An 18978-nucleotide genomic window follows, 5' to 3' on the forward strand; every position below is an offset into this window, starting at 1 on the left:
GTAAATTGCCTGGACCTCAGCTTGAGAAAAAAATTTTTCTTGGTGCACGTATTTGCCAGACAAGGATTCAAATGTCTCTAAGAGCGAAGGGCCGTGGGGCTCAACGGGAACCATGGCCTGAGCAAACTGTTACGCACACGCCTGGGCAGACTGGCGTGAGCGTGATTGGTGATCCCACTGGACCATGAACCGAGGAGTGCCTGGAGGGGCGTAACTAAGTATCAACTCGGTCCGACCAAGGTAACACAGCGGCTCAGTCGACTCCGTGAACCAGGGAGGAACCGAGCAGAGGGACCAGGTGCTACTCCAGGTCAGACCCCGGTCACAGCTGTTGACCCATACCGGGGAATGCCGGAACTGGCAGGTTAGGCTGGCATGCAGACAGGTGGGTACTGGCAGGCACGGCTGGTATGAAGACAGGTGGGTATTGGCAGACACGGCTAGTATGCAGACAGGTGGGCACTGGCAGGCACGGCTGGAATGCAGACAGGTAGATACTGGCAGGCACGGCTGGTATGCAGACAGGTGAGTACTGGCAAGCACAGCTGATATGCAGACAGGTGGGTACTGGCAGGTAGGAACACAGGCAAGATAGGAACCAGTACAGACTAGGATACAGGAACAGGGCCGCAGGTGCGGTAGACAAGCAGAGCAGAGTAAAACCCGCAGGTGCAGTAGACAAGCAGAGCAGAGCAAAACCCGCAGGTGCGGTAGACAAGCAGAGCAGAGCAAAACCTGCAGGTGCGGTAGACAAGCAGAGCAGAGCAAAACCCGCTGATGCGGTAGATAAACAGAGCAGAGCAAAACGCGCAGATTCGGTAGACAAGCGGAGCAGAGCAAAACCCGCAGATGCGGTAGACAAGCAGAGCAGAGCAAAACCCGCAGATGCGGTAAACAAGCAGAGCAGAGCAAAACCCGCAGATGCGGTAGACAAGCAGAGCAGAGCAAAACCCGCAGGTGCGGTAGACAAGAAGAGCAGAGCGAAACCCGCAGATGCGGTAGACAAGCAGACCAGAGCAAAACCCGCAGATGCGGTAGACAAGCAGAGCAGAGCAAAACCCACAGATGCGGTAGACAAGCAGAGAAGAGCAAAACCCGCAGATGCGGTAGACAAGCAGAGCAGAGCAAAACCTGCAGATGCGGTGGACAGGACAGAATTTAGCTGGAACACAGGAGTTAGATAAGGAGGCAGGGAAACAGAACGAGCAGAACCAGATACACACAAGGTACTTGCAATGAAGTAGCGAGTGGACACAAAACTCACAAACAGAAGTACAGAGACAATGAGTTGGAGTTAGATGCAGGGACAGATACTGCAGGAAAAGGGGAAGGTACAGACATAGAGACAAAAGGTAACAGACTAGGACACTGTTCAGACAGGATCTGAACCAGGAACAAGATACAGGAACGAGCCTGGAAACTCAGCCCCCAGGGTGGCGGAAACTGACTAGAAGTCACAGATACAGGTAACAGGCCTGGGTAAACAGCCCCCAGGGTGGCAGAAACAGACTAGATACAGGACAGGACCGGGCAACTCAGTTGCAAGGAACACACAGATGGAAAGTGTTGCTCAGGCACCTCCTACTGGGTGGAGGGGGTTTAAATATCCAGTGACTCACAGCAATAGGCTGGGGACGCATTAGGACTGCGCACACTGTAGCTTTAAGAATCAGGAAGCAACAGTGCCGCTGCCCTAAGCCAGCAGACAAGAGACATACAAACAGCAGGTACTGGAGCAAAGTGTGCAGCCTTGCCTGATAGATAAGATTGCCGTCTTGCATGGTGGGAGGTGGTAAGCCATGCAAGCATACCACCAGGGATGTTACAATGACTTTTGTGTTGTCATTGGCTGTAAGCCATAATCATCAACATTAACAGAAATAAACACTTGAAATAGATCACTCTGTTTATAATGACTCTATATAATATAGGAGTTTCACCTTTTGTATTGAAGAACTGAAATAAATTAACTTTTTGATGATATTCTAATTTAGGGAGATGCACCTGTATTTATGTATCTTTTGCACTTTTTTATTCCAGCGTGCAGCCAGGTCCATCAGTGTTAGCATTGCAAACTGGGGTGTCTGTCCTCATGGGGTACACTTAGATAGTACTGGGCAGCCCGCTTAATCAAATAGTATGGGTGTCACTAATAGGCTGTAAGCCGGATACTGTGCACTACTCATGTGTGAACAGCGCCCTATACAAGCCATCTTTGTGTGCAATTTTAATGCTAAGCAATCACCCCCTCCATGAACTGGTAGATTGTGAGTGATTGTCTCATCAGTATTTTGCACCTGTGTTGCTGCCATCTTTATTATATGGGTTTGCTGCATCCTGAGTGCATTAGTTCTTAGATCTGGGCAGGAAAACACTATTGCCCTTTTTTGGGGTTTTTTTTTCTTGAATTTTGGGGGCATTTTTATTCTTCTTATTGTGGCTTTGCTTCTATGTTAGTGAACAAGTGTTAGGTCACAGTTATCTAAGCAGGGGCATACAAATAAATAATGGGGCTACATAGTAAGTCCTAATTGACAGCCCAAACAAAAAAAATATTTGGTGAAGTAAGTGGGATCACAGAACATAGGCAAAGTCACAGAAGGGTGCGTGGGATATGTATTTCGACATGGCATATGTGTTACACGGCTTTACTGAAGCGACTTAGTGTTCTTATCCACTGCGATACCCTTTATATGGCCCCCATAGAGTATAATACCTCCTTAGTGCCCCACACACAGTTTGATGTCACCATAGTTCCCCCACACACAATATGAGGCCTCCACAATGACCCACACACACAGTAATGTGACCCCCAGTGATTCCCACAATCTGATGCCCCCATTGACGCCTCACATACAGTATGAAGAACCCCACAGTGAACAATAGCACAGTATGCTGCCCCCACAGTCACCTCCCACACAGTGTAATGCCCTCACATTCCTCCCACAAAGTATGATGCCCCCACAACCCTATACAGTATAATGCCCCCTTACAGTATGATGCCCTTTGTCGCCCTCTCACAGTATGATGCACCGAAAACCCCATACACAATATGATCCCTCTATAGCTCCCCACATAGTGTGATGCTCCCAGTCATCCCCCACAGTATTATGCCCCAACTGCCCCGCTACAGTGTTATGCCCCCACAGACTATCCCACCCCACAGGAGGATCCCCTAACAGCTACTCGTATAGTATAAGGGCCACCACAGAACCTCCCCCAGTACAATCCACCTACAGCTCAACTTACAGTTTAATGGCCCCCACAGCACCCACCACATGATGATGACTTCATCAGTTTTCCCCCACAGTATGATGCCCCATAGCCCCTCCACAGTATACTGTCCCCACATCCTCACAAAAAGTATGATACTCCAGAGCCCCCCTCATAGTATGATTGCCCTCACAACCCTGTAACAAAGTAGTATCCCCAGAGTTTCCCCCAATGAGTACAGACTGACAAAATAAAAAGAAAACATTTCCCCTTGCTCCTTTTCTCCAATGCACTGCTCCAGCTGGTGCAGTGTGGACTGAGGCCCCGCGCATCAGGCACCATCTAGTGGTGTCATTGCCTCTTCCGCACTAAGACTTAGATGCATAGACTGAATGGTGGAGTAGGGAGTTCATAGGTCCTTGTTCCACCATTGTTTTCACCTACATCCAGGGTATGCAGATACCTTTAAAGTTGAGACGCTGAGCACATGGAAATTCCATTCAATGTCGCCTTTTCCCAAATCACAGGATCCATGGCAACAACTATGAGCAGTAACCCACTGGATCTAAGATGTGCGGGCAGCTTATGGGCTGTAACTGGCATAGAAAATTCTACTTTCATAAAAGCACGAGAAAACAAACCTGATGGTGGTTTCCCAAGCTTCTCCTCGTAACCAGTTGGTGAAAAATGGACAGCACAACGATGCAACACAGATTCACATTTTATTCACTGATCCATTTACTTAATGGGAGAACTTGGCCTACAAACTGACATGGCTCTCGGTCATGTGAAAAACGCCATAGACTATAACGTTTCTCAGTGCTATTAAGGATAATATGGCATAATATGGACCCCAATGTGCCACCATATTGTGGATGTCTGGAATTGCCCTAGTTATGTTTCTTGTACACTAGTGGACCCTGCAGTTCCTCGACCTGTGGGATTTTGTAATTGTTTCCCTTCTGGAATTTTCTCTGTGCACTGTTTATGTTCCTGTTTTGTTAGAAAAACTAAATAATCATAATTCAATAAAAATGAAGGTTGAGTTATACTAAACGAGTATTACAATAAAAGTGATTAGTCACTGTCAGCATGAACATTTCTTTCTCTCTCGTAGAACTTTAAGCAGAACGTGGATGGTCACTGTTCGCTAAAGGATGCAGTGCTGGAAGAAGGTCACCGACTGATGGAAGTGCTGGTTTCTCACAGACCAGGTAAACAAGCCCATATAAAACAGTATTATAAACATTTGTTTCATCTATAATAGGCCCCAAGTGGAAGTTTTGAAGGAAATTGTGCAACTAATAAAGGGGTTGTCTCATCTGCTGAAATGGTTAAAATTGGAAAGTGCTTGTAAAAGCAAACAACTTTGCAATTTACTTATTTTTACAGGGAACCTTTGACCATGGAAAATGCTATTTATATGCAGGTATGGGTAAATCTGTAATTAAATAGTGTTACAATGCTACATGGCTGTATTACTGAAGGTGCGGCTTCTGGGAGAAAATTAACTTATTTCCTCCCAGGACCTGCCTGATTTCCTTCTTTCAGTAAAAAATGCATGCAGGAAGCGGTGGAGTCACTGCCCAAGACTTCGCTCACTATACTGTAAAACCTAAAGAAATGAACTGGAGTATAAGTTGGTATGCATGCAACGTGTAGGCGAGTGTTTACACTTGCCACTAAACAGCTAAAACCTTAGATAAAAACAAAGTGAGCAAATACCCTGCAGTAACTAATTATAGAGTAATAGTGCATGAAAATAGCATAGGGTAGTTAGTTAACATAATTCAAAAAACGTAAAAGCTATCTCACCAGGTTCACGGTGACCCTATTCGGGATGGTCCTAACCTCTAGTATTAAAACCATACCATATGTCAAATGACGTAAATGTGAATAATACTGAGTGTCCATTAGTCAGGGGTCTCGGTCCTGCTCGACCTTCATTCACATTTTTACGCCATTTGACATATGTTAAAGTTTTAATACTAGAGGTTAGTATCGTCACAAATAGGGTCACCGTGACGTGGTGGGATGGCTTTTATGTTTTTTTAATCAAAATTATGTTATCCAAGTACCCTATGTTATTTTCATGCACTTTTGCTGTTTATTTATTTACTGCAGGATATTTTCTCACTTTGTTTTTATCTTAGGTTTTGTTTTTTACTATATTGTGTGAACGGTGGCTGTAACCACGCCCCAGGACTTTGATTGACAGCTTGTTTTGCACACATGTACTGCAGAGATGGTTGATGTAGCTTTGTAACGCTATTTACCTGCATGTTAACCCTATATCTGCAAGTAAATAGTGTTTCCCAGGTGACAGGTTCCCATTAATTTTATAGTTTACTGCTCATTGCTTAGGTTACCGGCCACCTCTGCAGTTTATCAGAGGTAGCCATTTTCCTGGGCAACGAGTGCAGCGCTTGCAATCTCTTTGCTATCACTGCATTCAGTCAGCTAAGGCAGACTAAGCTGCTTCTGCTTGCAGCATCAGAGAGCGCACAGTTTGGACCCACGCCCCAACCATTGCCGCTGATCCGAATTATCAGTCATCAGCCCGACTGGCAAATGTGAAACTGGGGAGCAGAAAACCCCTTTCGGATGACCACTATAAGATGATACATAAAAGGTTCTCCTTTCCATTCAAAATATTATGCACAAAACGTCTTCTTCAGGCAATTTCCACGTGACATCTCTATGAAAAAGTCCACAAAAAATAAACATAGTGCACATAGTTTTATGTTCCTTCTTTGAACTGTTTCAGGGTTCAGAAACCTTGAAGAAGATAAAAGGTGAGTATAAGTGTTATTATTTTACAAGGGCGCAACAAAAGGAATGAGAAGTGGCTGTGCCAGAAGTAGACAACCCCTTTCAGAGAAGTAACATGTTCCTTCTTCAGGCTGATTCGTTTAGAAGCAAACTGCTCTATACACTTCAAAGTACAGAGCAAAGATGTCAGCGCCGAAAAAATGACTGATGAAGACGTTTCAGGAAAACGACTGCTAGCATTTTTTTAAGCGTTTTTGCCTTGGAAAACTTGACTGTTCCGATGGCATCTTAAAGATATTGTAGACACAGACGCAAACGAAGATTTCCCAGCAGACAGAAGTGGAATATGTTGCTCATTGTTCTCATTGTAAAAAACCTATACCACACTAATGAACTAAGCTATATCACACTGTCAGAGGGCAGAAGGACACTTTTTTGGCCTCTTTTAAGCAAATATAGCCCAAAATGTACTTTATATGCCAGGAGCTTTTTCCAGGGCATATGTTAAGCTTAGAGCTTCTACGTAGTGTGCACTGAGCCTAATTTAGTGTACAGGAAATGTGATACTGCCAGTCTAAGCTGAGTTCTCTTGATTCACTAACAGTAAAAAAAATGTATAAAAACCATGAACATTTTTATTCACCAAAAACAAATAGGAGGGAGGATAATCCATATTTGCAGATGCAGAAAATATGATAGACCTAGGTTACTTGCTCCAAAATTACACACTTTTCCACTAGATCAAGCCAAATCAGTTCTCATACTTTGCACTAATGAGGGGCAACAGCCCGAAACACCGTGTCTGCAAATTGAGATTCTGATTTGGCTTTTATCCTGAGTCATATTGCAAGACTTGTTAAAGGGTCGATAGTGACTTACAGGATCGCTGCTTCCACAGGTGGCGCTATAGAGTTCTAGTGCTCTTCCTCTCTGAAGAGGCAATTCACATATTTAATCCCCTAGATCAAGCAAACAGTGCAGACAGCACAAACAGCTATAAATATGTTATTCACCCAGAGGCAGATATATTATTGGTAGGGATGAGCGGACCCGTGGAAGTTCAGGATCGTCGGGTTTGACCGAACTTTAGTCCAAAGTTCAGTTCGGGTACAAGAACTGTATCTGAACTTGAACCAGAACCCGTACCCCATATAAATCAATGGGGACCCGAATTTTGGAGCCAGAAAATTCTCTCTCTCTCTTCCCTGAACAATAAAACGAACTTTCAGGAGAAGTCTGTGTTCAGAGTTACAGTTCGGGTTCGCTCATCTCTAATCATTGGTGCAACCTGTCGCATAGGAGCCCAGGAGATAAAGGGGTCCACTTTCACCTCCAAAACAACAAATAGCTTATATCATAGCCAGGACTATGGGTTTGCAGCAGACCCATATACTGTTCTTGTAGAGCGGCCCGCTTCTGTCTGTGACCACCTCTGAACTCAGATGCAATGGTCAAACCATCCAGGTTCCTAATTGAACTTTATTCATTAAAAAAAAAGAGAGAGTGCAACAGTAAAAAGTTTGTTAGTTAGTAAATGGAGTTTTTCAACCATTTACAGTTTATCGATGTCGATATGTGTTGCACATGGATCCAATAAACGCTGAATAGATGAAAATCCTGGCAAACTTTTCTTTCTCTTTGCACTCTCGGCTCAGAAATGCCCACGGATACAATATATCACTGGCTAAGTAAATATTGCTGTGCGGACCTTTAGCGCCTGAGGAAGCCTTTGGCACACTATACTTGTTGCACTCTTAATTATCACTTCCCAGACTGGAGTTCAGAGCTGCCAACCTGATTATTTCTTGTTTTCTGTACAATTTATCAAAAAAATCATGGACGGCTTATATTTTTATGGACAAATTAGAAAGCCAAAATAGATCATTGAGATTATAGGTGATATATGGCTACAGTCCAGGATACTACACTGAATGTGTTAGAAGCCTTTACCGTGAACGGTGACATGATGATAATTACACTCACAATGATTTCTACAATTTCCTCCATCTTTATAGAATATCAGAGACACATCCATTTTTTTTCATCACAGACACTAAAAAAAGCCTCTCATATTTTTGCAGACTGTGCAGAATCTTGTAGGAGGTTCGCATCCCGGTGGAGTTATTGGAGTTCTTACTAATCAGTCCTGTCTAGTAGTTAGAGAAGTAGAAGTAGCATCATGGCTGGCTCGCTAAGTTAGTGCCGAACTTTAGATTATTTGTGTAGTGTCGTCTTCCTCATTCACTTCCAATTAGCAATGAACTGCGCAAATAGCTATCTGTAAGACCCAACAGACGTCATTTGGGCGGTTGCTACAGTCATGGCCAAAAGTTTTGAGAATTACTCAAATTTTTGTTTTCACACAATTCGCTACTTCGCTGCTTTTACATCTTTGAGTCGGATGTTTTTATGGTTACTGAAGTATAGTTATCAGCATTTCATAAGTTTTTATACTTTTATTGAGAAATGCGTCAAGTTTTTGCAAAGATTTGATATTTACAGAGTTGACCCTTATTTTTCAAGACTTATGCACTTCACCATGGCAGCTGGGTATCAACTTCTGGGCTAAATCCTATCTGATGGCAACCCATTCTTACCTAAGCAGTTCTTGGAGTTTATCACAATTTCTGTGTTTTTGTTTGTTCACCCGCTTTATGATGATTGATCACAGGTTCTCAAAGGATTTATATCTGGAGAGTTTCCTAGCCATGGACCAAAAATTGTAATGGTGTTCCATCATGCTGGGAAAAGCATTGTTCATCACCAAATTGCTCCTGGATGTTGGAAGAAGTTGCTCTTGGTGGATTTTAGATCTCTTTCTTTATTTAGGTAAAATTGTGACTCTTGGATGAAAAGCCCCAACACATGAATGGTCTCAGGATGATTTACTATTGGAATGTCACAAGATCCATGATAGCGCTCAACTTTTCTTCACCAGACAATCATTCTTCTAGATATCTCAAACAGATAAGAATAGGTCTTCAACATAGAAAGTAACTTTACCCCATCCTCTACAGTCCAATCCCTGCATTCGTGCAAAGATTTCTTTGATGAAGCCCCCTAGAGACTGGGATATCTGAAAGAATGATTGTCTGGAGAATAAATGGTGGGTGCTACCATGATCCTGTGTCTGGCAACAGTAAAGTGTAGCACCCCGAGGACTCGGCTGCTACAGGGGTATTGCACCTCGAACCAGAGGTGTGGTATTCCACTCCCGGGTAAGGATGGAGCGTGGAACAGAGCTCAGATAGCTGCATGCACTACACTCATCCCATTTCCGGGGGACAGAACAACGGTACTCCCACCAGATAGATGTGCAGGTACGACAGCGTCTGTCCCTGGCTGGAGTGGGAGGGGGGGAGGAACATCCCTGTAGCGTAGGAGCAGATAGGGGAGGGACTCTGGGCATAGGAAGGAGCCCATTGGGTGCTAGTCACCTGGGCTCGGGTGTCAGAGGGAGTATAAGAGGTGGGCACCATCTTGAGACAGGGTCTGTTCTGAGGGAGAGTTCAGCCAGAGAGGGCTGACAGGGAGCTGTGGCTCCGGCTGGGCCCAGCTCCAGGGCCAGGCCTGAAGCACTGAGAAGGAGGCAGAAAGGCCCAGAGACGCAATGAGAGAGGGAACCCTGAGATCCCACAGGAGAACGAAAAGGGTGAAGGGTTGGCAGAGAAGGGTACCGGATCCCAAACTGGTGGAGGCTAATCATCCTCAGCCAGGAACCGGAGGTCGTGGTCAAGCTTTGGCACGACCCTCACCACATCCACCAGGAAGGCACACCACGCATAGGGCCAGGGAAGCCAGGAAAGGTTTCACCACCAAGAGGCCCGAGGGAGCCGGACATAGGTGGGTCCCTAGTGAGAACGGCCAGTAGGAAGGAAGAGAGGGGAGCTCTGGACCACGCTCTGGAACTACCTGGGAGTTGGCCGAGTCCCTGACCTGGTGGACGCAGCATGACTCGGGTGGTCCTTATTGTGCACAAGCGACCGGATAAAGAACAGTGAGTAAAGCTTTTGAAACTGCACTTCAAGCCTCCGTGTTTCATGGTCACACCTGCACCTTCAGTACTGGGACACCCGCACCATCACTCCCCTCATCCAATTCACATCTGCTGCCCTGGGGCCATACCCCTCCCGTTGGCGGTTATACCATCTACGCTGCACAACCACATCACCGGCCTCAGCGGTCTGCCCTGCAGCGGCGGCTCCATAGCCGCATTCAACGGGTGGCGTAGTCGAACACTACTGCTAAATACTGCCACTCAGTTTGACTCCCTGGGCACGGACCGGGTCACCGCCACGAGACTACTACCCCTATGTGATCCGGCTCCGGGTAAGCCCCCGTGCGCGCGATGCCGCACGACACAGCAGGCCCAGGGGCGCGTCAACTTTGGCGTAGTCGGCAGGATCACGTGCCCGCAACCGACGGGTACTGCGTGCCTGAAGAAAAGTTCACATTTACCATAAAAAGGAGTCTCCCGCCAATTCCGGAGGGTCCCCGCCATCGGACGCCATCTTGGATCGTTTCCCGCCGTTTGCCCGCCATCTGCAGCCTTTTCCCGCCATCCACGGAGTTTCCCGCCATAAAGAGACGATTCCCGCCATCTGAGACGATTTCCCGCCCTGGCAGAGCGGACGCCATTGTGGGCGTGCCAGAGGGTAGCAAGAGGCCACCTCCCATCGTGGGCCAGGTCCAGGAATGGCGCCAAAAGCGGAAACCGCCCCCACCAGCAGAGACTGCAATGATAGAAATGTCCATCAGTGTGAGAGGGCTGCCCCTGGAACTGACAATCACTAAGTTGCCCCGGGACCACCCTCAATGGGGGCGGATACAGAACAAAACCAAGAAGATGGGTGCGGCCTGGAGGAGTCTGGACAGATCGCACCCGGAGATGGAGGGAGAGTCAGGCAGCACCGACCCCGTGGTCAGGAGCCTGTTGCAGACTGCCACCCCAGAAGGCCTGGTGGAGATCCTGGCACAGCTTCCCAGGGAAAGGGAGCATGCACGGACCGCGCTGGAGGTCTTGGCCCGGAGAATGGCCCGGGTGCAGCAAGAAACACTGGCCGAGTGGAGCAGGGAGATGGCCCAACAGGCTGGAACCCGCCAGCAGAGGACGCCACCCGCAACGAGGAGCATGCCTGCCCCTGAAGATGGTGCAGGAAGGACGAAGGCCGGAGACGACGCCGTGGAGGGAGCCAAAGAGATGGAAGCAGGTAAAGGGGACGTCACCACCCCGTGCCCCGTGGCCGAAAGCCTGTCCCAGCTCCCCGTCGCAGAGCCTGAAGTTCTACTTACCGCGCCCGTTGCTGCACCGCCACTGCTCCCAGCTAGGCCTCAAGCGGCAGGAGCCGCAGCCACGCCCCCTTCCGCGCTACGCTCCTTGACTCCGAGTACGGCGAAGCAGGAGATACCACCGGCCTGGTCGCAGGACCGAGTACCCCCGGGCGCTGCTGTCTCTAAAGTACCCTTCACCTTCAGAGTGCCACCGGCCTGGTCGCAGGGCCTGGTGAATACGGGCGCCGATGCCCCCACCGCGCCCTCGACCTCCACAGTGCTGCCCCTGGGTGAAGATCTGTTTGCGCAGCATACCTGCCCGGATGGGCAGCCCTTTGAGTGGCCCCCGGAGTACATTAACCCCCGACTCCGGAGGGAACGGCCCCTGTGTGAGCCCCTGATCCCGGCTCCAGCGCCCGCCAAAATCGTCCCGCTCCCGTTGGAGGAGGCTCAGTTCGCATGGGACCCCACCGGTGAAAATCTCATGGGGTTCATCCAGGAGACCCGGGCGGCCGCAGCCCAGCGTGTGGAGTGCTGCCGACAACAACTGGAGGTCTTCAACAGAGAACGGCGAGAGAGGCGGGTCCGCGAGGAGCGGCTGCAGGTTCAAAGCGCGGAGCAGAAACGCCGGACCCGACGAAACCCCCGTGCGGCCCACGGTCCCCGCGCCACCGGGACTGTAATAAAGTTTCAACTGGAGCACGGTTGGGGCTTTATCCGGGATCACAGAACCCCCGGCGACGTCTTTGTCACCCGCAGGGATGTCGAGAGCCATCTGCCAGAGGGACACCGAGGACGTGACCTTTACCCGGGTGACGAGGTCACCTTCACCCGGCATCAGTGTGCCAGAGGACCATACGCCCTTCACGTGCACCGGTTGACGGAGGAGGAGTTGCAGTATGGGGAAGATCAAGAGGACCCGGATGGGTTTGAGGACTACCCTCAGGAAGGAGCAGGAGGGCATCGTCACCAATAAGAGGTGAACAGAGCTGTATATAGTTACCCGTCGGGGTACCAGAACTGTTACAAGAACTGTTATGTGAATTGCTGCTAAGTGAAGTGTGGTCCCCGTTGGGACTAGTGAACTGTTACCTGTGTGTCCCTATCCCTAACCAGGCTGAGGACTGTGAGCAGCCATTCCTAATCCCCACTGGCCGAGGACTGAGAGCGGCCATACCCTGTAAATAGTTGCACTTCCTAAAGCGCCCCCTTCTGGTTTTATAAGGAACTGTTTTTCAACTAGTGACTGTTGCACTTTACCTGGTCACCACCCCGTGTCCCGTGGCCAGAAGATCAAGAATGTGTTTTATATGAGAATGTTTTATATGCAAGAGTTTTATATTGAAAGTTAATATGTTTTTTTTTTGTGAGTGTACACTTTAAAAATTTTGTATGTTTTATTATGTTATGCTCTTTTCCAGCCCGAGGACGTGCTGTGGTTTACCAGGGGGGAATGTAGCACCCCGAGGACTCGGCTGCTACAGGGGTATTGCACCTCGAACCAGAGGTGTGGTATTCCACTCCCGGGTAAGGATGGAGCGTGGAACAGAGCTCAGATAGCTGCATGCACTACACTCATCCCATTTCCGGGGGACAGAACAACGGTACTCCCACCAGATAGATGTGCAGGTACGACAGCGTCTGTCCCTGGCTGGAGTGGGAGGGGGGGAGGAACATCCCTGTAGTGTAGGAGCAGATAGGGGAGGGACTCTGGGCATAGGAAGGAGCCCATTGGGTGCTAGTCACCTGGGCTCGGGTGTCAGAGGGAGTATAAGAGGTGGGCACCATCTTGAGACAGGGTCTGTTCTGAGGGAGAGTTCAGCCAGAGAGGGCTGACAGGGAGCTGTGGCTCCGGCTGGGCCCAGCTCCAGGGCCAGGCCTGAAGCACTGAGAAGGAGGCAGAAAGGCCCAGAGACGCAAGGAGAGAGGGAACCCTGAGATCCCACAGGAGAACGAAAAGGGTGAAGGGTTGGCAGAGAAGGGTACCGGATCCCAAACTGGTGGAGGCTAATCATCCTCAGCCAGGAACCGGAGGTCGTGGTCAAGCTTTGGCATGACCCTCACCACATCCACCAGGAAGGCACACCACGCATAGGGCCAGGGAAGCCAGGAAAGGTTTCACCACCAAGAGGCCCGAGGGAGCCGGACATAGGTGGGTCCCTAGTGAGAACGGCCAGTAGGAAGGAAGAGAGGGGAGCTCTGGACCACGCTCTGGAACTACCTGGGAGTTGGCCGAGTCCCTGACCTGGTGGACGCAGCATGACTCGGGTGGTCCTTATTGTGCACAAGCGACCGGATAAAGAACAGTGAGTAAAGCTTTTGAAACTGCACTTCAAGCCTCCGTGTTTCGTGGTCACACCTGCACCTTCAGTACTGGGACACCCGCACCATCACTCCCCTCATCCAATTCACATCTGCTGCCCTGGGGCCATACCCCTCCCATTGGGGGTTATACCATCTACGCTGCACAACCACATCACCGGCCTCAGCGGTCTGCCCTGCAGCGGCGGCTCCATAGCCGCATTCAACGGGTGGCGTAGTCGAACACTACTGCTAAATACTGCCACTCAGTTTGACTCCCTGGGCACGGACCGGGTCACCGCCACGAGACTACTACCCCTATCTGATCCGGCTCCGGGTAAGCCCCCGTGCGCGCGATGCCGCACGACACAGCAGGCCCAGGGGCGCGTCAAAAGCATCCTGAGACCATTCATGTGAGGGGGCTTTTCATCTACGATAGGGGGCTTACTGACAATTTTACCTTAGGAAACTGCCATGAATAAAGAATGGGATCGATCTAAATCTCCTCCAAGAGCAACTTCTCCCAGCCATCCAGGAGCAATATGGGGATGAACAATGAACAATGATTTTTCCAGCATGATGAAGACCATGTCACAAGGCAAAAGTGATAACTAAATGGCTCGGTGAACAAAACATTGAAATTTTGATACCATTTCTAAGAAATGCTCCAGATCTCAGTCCCATTGAGGACTTCTGGTCAATCTTCAAAAAGCGGGTAGGCACATTAAAACCCAATAAACTCCAAACACTGACTAGACAAGAATGGGCTGCTGTCAGCCAGGATTTGGCCCAGAAGTTGATATCCAGCTGCTGGGGAGAACTGCAGGAGTCTTGGAAAAAAAGGGTCAGCGCTGGAAAGATGGAATTTTTGCGTAAACTTTATGTATTTGTAAATGAAAGTTTTTCAGTCTCAAAACTTTTGGCGATGACTTTACATCTGCAAAGCTGAAACAGTTTAGTGACCTTGTTCTTCCCCTGGAATAGTGTGAATTGTTAGTGACTCGCCCCCTGGGCCTGTGTTGTGCAGGGGATACCCGGAGCCGGATCGCTGGTGGGATTCTGGGGGTGGTAGTCTCAGTGTGGCGGCGACCCGGTCCGTGGCTCAGGGTGGTCAAACCAGTGGCAGTCTTAGTGTAATAACAAATGTCCGACTACGCCACCCGTGGATTGCGGTCAATGGGGACCGCCGCTGCAGGGCAGACCGCTGAGGCTGGTATTATGTGTACAGCTTAGAATGGGATGACTCCCCACGGGAGGAGTATAGCCTCAGGGCAGTTAGTGTGGAGATGATGGGAGTGATGGTGCGCGAGTGTCCCAGCACCAGTTGTGCTGGTGCGGTGAAGAAGCACAGAGACGTGGGGTTGCAGTTTCCAATGCTTTACTCACAGTTGTTATTCGTGTCAATCCTACAGGCGATGACTGCCCAAGCCGTGCTGCGTCCACCAGGCAGGGGGACTCGACCAACTCCCAGGCAATTCCAGAGCGTGGCACAGGGCTCTCTTCTTTTCCTTTCTCTGGCCGTCCCCACCAGTGACCCACCTTTTGTCCAGCTTCCTCGGGCCTTCTATTGGCGAAACCTATCTCCGGTTTCCCTGACCCTACTATATGGTATGCTTTCCTGGTGGATGTAGTGAGGGGTCGCACTAAGATGTGGTCACAACCTCCGGTCTTTGGCTGAGGAATTTGTTGCCTCCACCAATTTGGGTCCCGGTACCCTGCTCTGCCAACCCGTCACCCGCAATCTCCTGGGTCCTTAGGGTTCCCTCTGTCCTCGTGTCTCTGGGCCTTTCTTGATGTTCTTGTTCCTTTCTTACTTTGCTTTCTGTTCCTTCTTCTCTCTCTCTCTCTCAGGCCCCGGCCTCCTGACAAGGCCTGCCTGGGGAGCAGAGCCCATGCAGCAGCTCTGCTCCTTGTCACTCCTCCTCAGACTGCACAGACTTCCCTTCTCCCTGAACAGACTCCTCTATCTAAGATGGTGCCCACCTTTTATACCTCCCTCTAGCACCCGAGCCCAGGTGACTAGCAACCAATGGGCTCCTGCCTATGCCCAGAGACCCACCCCTATCTGCTCCTACACCACTGGGTTTTCCTTCCCCTCCCCACTCCAGCCAGGGACATGGTCTGTCGTGCCTGCACTTCTGTGGGAGCACCGTTGAGCTGTCCCTCGGAAATGGGGTGTGTGTGGTGCATGCAGCCTCACGAGTCCTGGTCCACACTCCATCCTTACCCGGGAGTGGAATATCACACCTCTGGTCTGAGGTGCAATACCCCTGTAGCAGCCGAGCCCTCGGGGTGCTACATTAGCTTTTCTTTCAGTATCTGTAAGATGGATCTCTGATTGCTCTTTAGGGATAATAATAGATGTTGCCACAGTTTCACAGTCGGTCACTGGCAGTTTATTCTTTGGCTCTTGGTAGAGAACCCACCTGTACACCAGGGCTCCTTGGCTTCCTTCTATCTTTCCTTCGATAAATCCTGAAATGAGAAGACAGGATTATATATCTGTTTGTGACTTTCACAGAAGGATCCCTTTTTTCCAGTTTTCAGATTTTGAGCGTCTGTTCTCTCAGTTGAAGATCACTTTCTCAAATTCTTTTGACATCTCTTCAAGTATGCAGATGTTTTGTATGGTTGGGACTGCTGGGATTTATAGTTTACTATGCACCTGACCTCTCCCTGTGTTTGTACTCCCTCAAACCAGGGTTACGATACAGATACAAGATCACACAGATCATACAAGTTCCTGTAGGACAGGGATATCAAACTCAAACACACAGAGGTCCAAAATGGAAAACTTGGACAAAGTCTTGGGTCAATCAGTATACAGTATAATGGGCCCCACAAAGTCCTCCATACAGAATAATAGAATAATGGGCCCCACATAGTCCTCCATACAGAATAACAGAATAATGGGCCCCACATAGTTCTCCATACAGTATAATGGGCCCCACAAAGTCCTCCATACAGAATAACAGAATAATGGGCCCCACATAGTTTTCCATACAGAATAATGGCCCAACATAGTCCTCCATACAGAATAATGGGCCCCACGTAGTCCTCCATACAGTATAATGGGCCCCACATAGTCCTCCATACAGTATAATGGGCCCCACATAGTGCTCCATACAGTATAATGGGCCTCACATAGTCCTCCATGCAGAATAATGGGCCCCACATAGTCCTCCATACAGTATAATGGGCCCCACATAGTTCTCCATACAGTATAATGGCCCCACATAGTCCTCCATACAGTATTATGGGTACCACATAGTCCTCCATACAGAATAATGGGCCTCACATAGTCCTCCATACAGAATAATGGCCCCACATAGTCCTCCATACAGTATAATGGCCTCACATAGTCCTCCATACAGAATAATGGCCCCACATAGTCCTCCATACAGTATAATGGCCCCACATAGTGCTCCATTCAGTACAATGGTCCCCACATAGTCCTCCATACAGAATAATGGCCCCACATAGTCCTCCATACAGTATAATGGCCCCACATAGTGCTCCATTCAGTACAATGGTCCCCACATAGTCCTCCATACAGTATAATGGCCCCACACAGTCCTCCATACAGTATTATGGGTACCACATAGTCCTCCATACAGAATAATGGGCCTCACATAGTCCTCCATACAGAATAATGGCCCCACATAGTCCTCCATACAGTATAATGGCCTCACATAGTCCTCCATACAGAATAATGGCCCCACATAGTCCTCCATACAGTATAATGGCCCCACATAGTGCTCCATTCAGTACAATGGTCCCCACATAGTCCTCCATACAGTATAATGGCCCCCACATAGTCCTGCATACAGTATAATGGGCCCCACATAGTCCTCCATACAGAATAATGGGCCCCACAGTCCTCCATACAGTATAATGGCCCCACATAGTCCTCCATACAGAATAATGGTCGCACATATGGGTGGTGGTTCTGGTGTCCTGGGCCAAATAAAACCACCCTGCGGGACAGATTTGGCCCATGGCCAGAGTTTGACATGTGTGCTCTAGGACATTATACCATCAATTGAGATGACCTTTCTAAAGTGACACATGCAAAGAAACGTGTAAGTAATATGCTACATACTTTTTCCTTCCATTATGGACCACATTAATAAAATCCATTATTTAAAGTCACAGAATATAGAAGAATAAAGTATTTTAGCAACACACTTATCTGCCACAAGTATCAAGGGAGCCGACAGTAATTCAGCACAGATAGGCTTACATCTCTACTCAGAATCCTATAATGTGCGAGCAGAACAAAACAATGCTGAAAGACCTCTATGCCTGTGAAAAAGACATTTGGGACAATGATCTGGAACTGCAGGCGAGAGTTATTGAAGCCACACAGAGAGTATTAAGTCCTTTGTATGGGCTACAGTCGCATCATTTGACAATGTAACATCTCCAGCGCTCACATCTCTAGCTGAACCCGCGACAGCTAATCAAAAAGATACATTTAATGAGCCAAAGAAACCCTGAAGAAAGGTGGTTAACAAATAGAGAAAATGTAACTTATTAAAACAATTTGCAAAACATGCTTAGTGACAATTTATTACATTGTTTTCCTACATATAACATAAAATGTAATCTTGGAAGAAATAAAACAGACTGTACATTTCCTAACATTTGGCAGTTAACATAACGATTGTCTGTTATATTTATATACATTTTGTACATTTTCCACCATTCCTGCATAAAGTATGTAGTTGTCACGGGTGTATCAAGTGTGACAGACAGTCGCTCTGGATCCGGCTGTAGAAGGTCACTGTGCTTGGCATTGCAGACGCCTTCTTGATCCTCTCATCTCTGTAGTGTAGTGATATGCTTCTTTCTTTAGGACCCAGCAGTGACCTCCACCTTCTGCTGCTAATTGACACACCCTTACTTGGTAGTTAAAAACTGTCAATGTCTCCAGAGAGTCCCCGGTGATAGTTCTATGTTCCTCTGTCCATGCCTGGAGTACTAGTTGTCAGCTAGACTCTTCTTGGACTTCCCTTGGAGGACAGTTGGCATTATCTCTCTGGTGTCTTCTCAAGCTAAGTGTATCCCCTTTATTTGTTTACCTTGTTGTCTTTAGTTACAGTGGAGCCTAACCGTCCCTTCCCTACCTAGGGCCAAGCTCTAGGAACATTCTGGGATTAGGTTTCCTGCTCGGCGATAGGTGTGGAACCTATATAGGGACGACAGGGTAGTCAGGGTGATATTAGATCTGCCTAGGGGTCTCCCACTCCCCCTTTCCCTAGTGTTTGGGCTCCCTTCCTCCTCTTACCGTCGTTGTACACTTGTTTCTTCCCTCACCTTGCGTGACAGTATCTGTTGGGTACTGGATTTTACAGTAGGGCCATATTAGAAGCTAGATATGGTCCTGATACGTGTAGTAGAGATAATGGTAGTCTAGCC

At 48.4% G+C, this 18978-nt stretch overlaps 1 protein-coding gene across 2 annotated transcripts in view; it reads left to right on the forward strand.

Moving 5' to 3' along the window:
* The window catches only part of AKAP6 (A-kinase anchoring protein 6), a 424676-nt gene that overhangs the window by 188319 nt on the left and 217379 nt on the right, over window positions 1-18978 (forward strand). For both annotated transcript variants that reach the window (XM_073639078.1, XM_073639079.1), the window contains one exon: window positions 4331-4427. In XM_073639078.1, the coding sequence (XP_073495179.1) occupies window positions 4331-4427 (97 nt within the window). The remainder of the gene's footprint in view (window positions 1-4330; window positions 4428-18978) is intronic.

The sequence above is a fragment of the Phyllobates terribilis genome, unplaced genomic scaffold, assembly GCF_046119375.1.
Source record: "Phyllobates terribilis strain yellow unplaced genomic scaffold, ASM4611937v1 Scaffold_7__3_contigs__length_470593459, whole genome shotgun sequence".
Taxonomy (NCBI): domain Eukaryota; kingdom Metazoa; phylum Chordata; class Amphibia; order Anura; family Dendrobatidae; genus Phyllobates; species Phyllobates terribilis.